Source organism: Siphateles boraxobius, unplaced genomic scaffold, assembly GCF_051911475.1.
Source record: "Siphateles boraxobius isolate OS27281-9 unplaced genomic scaffold, OSU_SipBor_1 31, whole genome shotgun sequence".
Lineage (NCBI taxonomy): Eukaryota > Metazoa > Chordata > Actinopteri > Cypriniformes > Leuciscidae > Siphateles > Siphateles boraxobius.
The window spans coordinates 2,877,076-2,884,709 of NW_027508931.1; the positions used below are offsets into that span (position 1 = coordinate 2,877,076).

The 7,634-nt window shown below is 40.3% G+C and overlaps 1 protein-coding gene across 1 annotated transcript; it reads right to left on the bottom strand.

The window, feature by feature from the left end:
- Window positions 1-4,284: 4,284 nt before the first annotated feature.
- LOC143697082 (uncharacterized) lies at window positions 4,285-5,080 on the bottom strand. Its single transcript, XM_077194009.1, has 5 exons — window positions 4,981-5,080; window positions 4,853-4,914; window positions 4,716-4,769; window positions 4,563-4,631; window positions 4,285-4,434 (listed from the first exon to the last, which is right to left on the bottom strand). The coding sequence occupies exons 1-5, from the start codon at window positions 5,045-5,047 to the stop codon at window positions 4,285-4,287; spliced, it is 402 nt and encodes a 133-aa protein (XP_077050124.1). The 5' UTR covers window positions 5,048-5,080.
- Window positions 5,081-7,634: the final 2,554 nt, after the last annotated feature.

The window sequence follows — 7,634 nt, forward strand, 5'->3', positions numbered from 1 at the left end:
TTCAGATGTTTCAGCTTCACTGAAAACAAAGTACAGATCTCAGCTGAACATTGAGCATATGACTTTTGATAAATAGTGCAATAAATTGTGATAAATGCAGGCTCATTGCAGCCACTAATGTAGGGATAAATAGACCTGTCTTGCAAAATGGATTTCTATTCTTTTCTTTTTTTTAACAGATTGCAAAGTGGCATTTTTTTCTATTTTTGAACTTGATACAAATTTTGACACAGCTGCACTTTTATTTTCTCTATTTTTTAAAGACTACTTTTTTTTTTTTTTTACTAAAATTGACTAAAACTTGACTAAAACCTTTTTGCGTTTTCGTCGACTAAAGCCTGACTAAAACCTTTTTTTGTTTTCGTTGACTAAAACTTGACTAAAACTATTAAGTTTATAAGTGACTAAAATGTGACTAAAACTAAAAAGCATTTTCGTCCTAAAGACTGAGACTAAGACTAAAACTAAAAGGGCTGCCAAAAACAACACTGCGTCACATCATTTGCTTTTAAATTGCAAAATGCTAAATTTCATGTGCATCTCTCGGATGAAAAGGCTGGATGTTTTGATACAACACTAATAAACATATCTCCAGCACGTTTTATAATGTAATATTTCTATGAAATGAACCCCATCAGTCGGTTAGCTACGATTCAGATTGGTTCGAAAGAGACGATTCTCGGTTCGGGTGATCTGCTAACAGGATCGTTGCGAGCAGGGTCGTAGGCAGGGTTTTATAATCACAGAGGTCCCAATTTTGAGCTGTCTTGATCCCCTCCAAAAGCTGAGCTTTGACTGATATTAGTCCTTTCATTTCAGTGTCAGTAAATAAAGTAAACATATATGGTCAACCAGGGGCATCACTAGGATGTTCATTTTAGGGGGGCTAAGCCCCCAATGAGGGGATGATTTTTTAAAAATGGTAACGTTAACACTTAAGTTTAGGATCTAATGCTCTCCATTAACCAGTTTCATTACCATGCAAAGGCAGGGTTTTATGATCACTGTGGTCCCAAATGTGAGGCAGGGCAGATAGGGGGGTTCTGGGTTTCCCCGAGAAAATTGTTTTCTCTGATCTACATATTTTAAGATGTTTTGAAGGCCAAAAGAATTGGATAACAGCTTTAAAACCATGTCAGTGGGCAGCTGATTATTTTTCTCTCATCAGCATCACACTCTTTTTCTCTTTGTTTTTCTCTTGCCCTGTCTCTTCCCCTCCTAAAGCTGAGGTTTGACTGATATTGTTAGGGATTCTGCAAGATATAGGACCCAGACACAAATGAGCAGATAAGGTCTTTATTAACAGGACTGAAGACAGCAGGGAGTGAAGAGTGAATCACAGTAAAAACATTAGGGTAAGGCAGACGACAACGACAGGCAGGATGGATGACCACTGAAACAAGCAAGATGGCGATGACTTGATTGCAATAGAGGCAGCTCTGAAGGAAAGACCAGGCAGGAACACTAGGAACATGCAGCTTGATGTATATCTCAGATGTAGCTCCAGTCTTGCCAACGGGTAGAGGCTCACAGAACCAGAGGCTCGACACAGGGGATAGCTGCACCAGTCAGGCTGCCAGGCAGTTGAGAGGCGGTGGCCAGTGAACTCGGGATACAGGGCAGGAACACATAGAACAACATACAAGACGAGACTCAAGACAAGATAAGGCAACAATTAAGATAAGAAAAACTAACCTGATAAGATCAATGACAAGAGAAAAAAGGGGAGAAATAAATATATAAAAAGCAAACTAATGAAAACCACTAAGACAAAAAAACTGAAGTAGCTAAAGAGAAGCAAGACTTCCACTTGATAAGAGCTAAAGAAAATAACTAAAAAGTATAATTCTAAAAAAAAAGAGAACTCTAACTAGATTACCAAGTGCTAAAGCTTAAGCAAAACCCAATAGCAACAATGATAACAAACCAGCGTAAACACTAGGATCATTTCTAGATCACAAACCAGAAAACACTGCAATGTGCATACTCACAACAAACCAGCAAAGACATGAGGGAAAGAGGCACAATATGAAGAGACCAGAGCACATGAGGATCAGGTGAGCACAATTAACGAAACGAGGACAAGACGTGGACTAAACAAGGGGGCGTGGTAACAGGAAACAAGGAGGCGGGACATGAGGAGCACATGGCAAACACAGACGAAGACAGAGCCATAACTTTTACTTGCACTGATATACAGTAGTGAGACTTTTTCTTTTAGTTGTCCTCTTTCATAGACAGCTGTTTTCTTCTTGTTGTGTAAATTTGTTTAAATTCTTACTATTTGAATACTTTTATTTAATAAGTGAATTGCGCTGCTTCTCTCACGAGAAATTAATCTCAGTTTCACTCTTTCTCAACATGTGATTGGCTGTTCGCTACTGATGTCACACTTAAACTCCTAAACTCAGGATCAAAGCCTGAGTTGACAGAGAAAGTTGATGATCAGCATCATGGTACCAACAAAGCCTGGGGCCTGTACCATGAAGCCGGTTTAGGTGGCTAGCCAGCTATGTTTCAGCTTAGTTTCCGCCAACTCTGGGTTTTAGGTACTATGAAAGCAGCTCGGCTTTAATCGGGGTTCGTTGCCATGGTATCTTACGCTGCACGGCTAGCCTGCTCCGGGGCAGGTTAAGTTCTGGATTCGAGAGCTCAGACTGAAGTTTGACCAATCAGCTGTGAGCAAAGAAACATATAGGTGACGTAACTGATTCCCAGCGTCTGTTCTCTGTTGCAATGGCTTCACCTTTTCTCCCAAATCCCGTGGACATCTCCGCGCAAATTGTTAGACGAGCACTTCGTAGAGAAAGAGTTTATAGGGACAGACAAAATCCCTTTGACTTTCCTGATATTTACTTGTATGAAAGATACAGATTTTCCGCGGAAGGAATGTCTTATCTTTGCGAACTTCTTGAGCCGCACATAACAAATGTTACTCGTCGAAGCCATGCACTTAATGTACCGCAAATGGTATGTATTGCGTTGCGGTTTTTTGCAAGTGGTACATACTTGTATGCGGTCGGTGATGCAGAGAATCTAGGGAAAAACACGGTCTGTCGAACAATTCCCAAGGTGGTCCTCGCTCTGCAGGGGTACATAAATAGCTTCATTGTGTTCCCTGGACATTTATCCACCATGTCCATAAAAGAGGGCTTTTATAAAATTGCCGGTAAGATAGGCTATATTGATAGGGTGACATCACATGAACAAATGTAGCCTTTCACACAAATTTTTTTTTTTCTTCAAAAAAAAAATATTCACACTTAGAAATCTATTATACAATAGTCTGCAGTAGCTACCTGTTAAGAAATGTTTTAAATATATATGTTTAATTCCTATGATAGGATTCCCTAGAGTCATAGGAGCAATAGACTGCACACATGTTGCAATCTCCACAGCTCTAGGAGAACATGAGGCAGATTATGTGAACAGAAAGTCCTTTCACAGCCTTAATGTTCAGGTAGGGCTACTATACCCTATGTGAAATTATTTTTATTTGCATTGAGATCAATCTTTAAATAAATAGTAACTAACAGATAGGACAATGATTTACTGTACATTTCATCTGCAGATGACTTGTGATCATGAATGCATGATCACAAGCTTGGATTCCAAATGGCCTGGCTCAGTGCATGACACACGCATTTTCTGTGAGTCTATTTTGTGTCAGCGCTTTGAGGAAGGCAAGTTAAATTTGGTACAGTACACTTTACATTTTTTATTTTAATGGCAAAACTTACAAATTTTTCCCCTTTTCTGTTCTATGACAGGGCTTTTTGATGGCCTGTTGGTAGGAGATAGAGGTTATGCATGCCAGAGGTTTTTGCTAACGCCCTATCCTGACCCCCAGACAGGGCCACAAAACCGCTTCGATGTGGCCCTCAGTAAAACCAGGGTCAAGATCGAGATGACCTTTGGCATCCTAAAGGCACGTTTCAACTGTCTTAGGCGTTTAAGAGTGTCACCAGAGTGGGCATCACAGATAGTGGCTGCATGTGCCATTCTGCATAATATAGCCACTATCAGAAAGGAGCGAGAACCACCACAAAACCAGCTTCTCCCTGATGAAATTGACCCCATCACACTTGACCACCCAGCTGGGGCAGCTGTCAGAGATGCGATCACATCACAATATTTTACTTAATAAAAGCACACTGACACTGCAGATAGGACTCAAACTGTTTTATTGGTCATGTGACTAGGGAGGAAGAAAGAGAGCAAGAAAATTACATTAATAGACATTCATAGTGTTCATACTAAAGCGTTACTTGTTTAAAAAAAAGTTCACAAACGGAGATCTGTTTTTTCCAGCTGTTTGATCTCCAATTTAATTTTTTTAATTTGGAGCCTCCTCAGCTCACAGTCTAGCTCCTTTAGCTCACAGTCTAGTTCTAGGCTCCTTTTATAAAGGGCCCTGACTGAGTCTGTTTCCACCTGAAACAATTCCACCACAAACATGATCATTACAAGTTTTCTGGAGGTTGATCAAATCACAAAAAGTGGCATGACTATCTACAAACATAGGACTGACTGTAATTTATGTCAAGGGTTTAAAGCATTACCTTGTTCACATTCCTTCTGTAGCCCATTGAGGTAGAGGCTTCAGTTTCTGGGGCAGGTTGTGAAAAATCCTACAATAAAAGAGATGTGTAAGGGCCAGTCACTTAATTATGACATTCAAATGTGTGCCGTAATAAAAAGCCCAGTGCATTCACCTCAGCAACTGTCTCAGAACACACAGACAGAGTGTCTTCATCATTTGGTTCACCCTAATAAATAAAAGGCTAATATAAAGCATAACTGTTATAAAGCAGGCTATGTTCATGGTGTTCTGTCTGCTGCATATACTGACCTCTGTGTGGGAGACTGTGTGCATGTGTGCTGGCTTCAACAGGGACACTGTATTTCCCTCTACTGCAGAACAGAGTCAGCCAAATTTAACCCTTTTTAAAACATTAGTAATGCATTGCACACACATACCCAGTGTCACTTGCTTCGAGGAGCCAGCACCAGGGTCAGACTGTACAGCACTTGCAATGCCATCCATAATCGGCCGTCCCTTATTATTACTCAGCGCCAACTCCTCGGCCACAGTGTAATTTTGAGGAGGTGGCCCTCCCCAGTTTTCCTGATTTCACATGTTTTTCTGTTTGCTGCAAACAAGTTTTTATGAATAAATGTTCACAAAAATAATAAAAGGTTGTGGTAAATACTCACCACTTTGAATTATATTTTTATATTTTGTCTTGATCTGCTGCCAAGAACGTTTGGAGTTGGGGTTGCATCTAAAAATATATGAATATCAATCTTTCTTAGGAATAGCCTATACATTCACATTTTACATACATCTACACACACGTATGTACAGTATGCATGCATGCATGTATATCAACACGAATACACACATGTTTATTTTAGCATTTAATACATTTTTAATATGATTACATCATTTTACATTAATTGTTTAACTTACGCACTAACGCAATCAGCAATCTTCCTCCAAGAATCTTCTCTTGCTTTGGCAGCAGATACAGTGTTACTGCGTGCTTGAAAAACACTTTTATATTCTTCATATTTTTGAATAATTATCTCTTGCTCCTGCGCGGAAAAATATATAGCTCTCGCTCTATCCATTTCGAACGCGATTGGTTGTTCAGTGCCGACGTCACTCTTTTATGTGCACGCGCTCGTGGATTAATCATAAGTTAAGATCAAAGCCTGAGGTGACAGAGAAAGTTGATGAGCTGCGTCATGGTACCAATAAAGCCTGATTGCATCGGTTCAGTTTTGTCAACTCAAAACTAATCCTGTAACCCCGAGTTTGTTCAGCTACCTTCATGGTACAGGCCCCTGGTTGGATTGGTTTGGTTTTGTCAACTCTAAACTAATCCTGTAACCCTGAGTTTGTTCAACTACCATCATGGTACAGGCCCCAAGACAAACACAGAAACATGAAACCACAACAAAACAGACAAGGCTGCCAGGGCAGAACCCTGACAGATATAGGCTTTTCATTTTTGCCTGTCAGTGAAGAAAGTAAACATAGGGTCAACCGATAGATTGATTTTGCCTATGAAGGATTTTCTCAGATGCGTTTATTTACTGAAAGCTACTAAAGCTAAGTAATTAAGTTTATTAAATGCATTCACAATATGTAGGCTACACATTCATTATTGATCTCATGCCTAATACAGGGCCGTAGACAGGGCTTTATAATCAAAGAGGTCCTAAATCTGAGATTGTTAGGGGGTTCAAATTTTTTATTTCTCTGATATGTGCATTTCAAGACGTCTGAAGACCAAAAAAAGGATAAGAAATAGCTTTAAAACCATGTCAGTGTGCAGTAGATTTTTTGTTAATGCCTGCTCTCTCCTCATCTCCATCACCCTCTTTTTTCTCAGTCTCTTCATCCCTTTCTCTTCCCCTCCTGAAGCTGAGCTTTTTTAAATTTACTAAAGGCTAAAATTTGTATTATATTATCAATATGTACATATTCATTATTAATCTAGTGCCTAACATGATGAAAACGGCTTTGTTAAAGGTGGGGTATGTGATTCTCTTTTTTGTCAATTTTTTCAAAATAACTTGAAATCCAATTCCTAACCCAATTACAGCCACTGAGTTATAAGCACTGAAATGAAAATTAAGCAATTTAATCATCTGTGGAACGGGCAGGACTCGAAAAACTCCAGCCAATCATTTCCAAGCCCACCTAGAATCATTGGACAGTAAGTTCGTCAATCAAACGGTTGTACCACACCCCCCTCCCCCCAGCGCGCGTGACCCCTTTCGTGCACATACTCAAAGCTTGTGACGCATGCGCATCTCGTCAGTAAAGCCGGTTCCATGATTAGTAGTAAATCGTCATTACAATCTCTTGCGCATCTGAGTTTTCGCTCGTGCATGATTGCGCATCCATGTTCTTCGAATGGGTGGAGTCAGGGTTAGCGTTGGAGGAAAGAAGGTAGAACCATTTGAATTGTGTATTTTCAAAATCTGCCTGTCGTTTTCCAAATCACATACCCCACCTTTAATGTTTCTTGTCCCCTCACAATGACAGTAAACTAATTAGGCCTATTACATTACATAAGTCACGTTACATAGGCCTATTTTCAGTTCAAAATGCTGAAATTAGACAAAACTATATTAGTTTGCCTGATTATTTTGTGCGTGCACCTGAGACCCGCAGTGACGGATTAATTGACAGCTGCTGTCAGACTCTAAGGGGGCTTTCACACTAGCACTTTTGGTACGCACCCGGGTTCGAATGACGTCAGAGTTCCGTTTGTTTGGATGATGTGATCGCTGTCTTCCGAACTCGGGTGCGCGCCCGTGAACCGTACTCGGGTCCGCTTAAAAAGGTGGTCTGGGGTACGGTTCATGTGAACTCCAGTACGGTTCGCTGCTGATATGAACAAATATAGGTCTCTGCAGGACAGTAATAGAAGTTACCGAATCAGTGGGTGACAGAGGGGCGTTTCAACCGCGTTACCTGATTTGCCCATGTCACAGTGAGGGTAGGTTTAGGGGCGGGGTCAGGTGAAAGGCATAATTTTCATTGCATGATTTATAAACACCCACCAGTTTGAAAACTCCCACAAATTTAGAAACACCCACTTTTGTTCCCAGGAGAC

Bases quoted from the DNA above. Each gene is read 5' to 3' on its own strand.
- LOC143697082 (XM_077194009.1), bottom strand. From the start codon at position 5,047: ATGGATGGCATTGCAAGTGCTGTACAGTCTGACCCTGGTGCTGGCTCC. The intron at 4,915-4,980 runs GTATGTGTGTGC...TCTGTTCTGCAG, and splicing joins CTCGAAGCAAGTGACACTGG to TAGAGGGAAATACAGTGTCC. The intron at 4,770-4,852 runs GTCAGTATATGC...TTTATTTATTAG, and splicing joins ACACAGTCTCCCACACAGAG to GGTGAACCAAATGATGAAGA.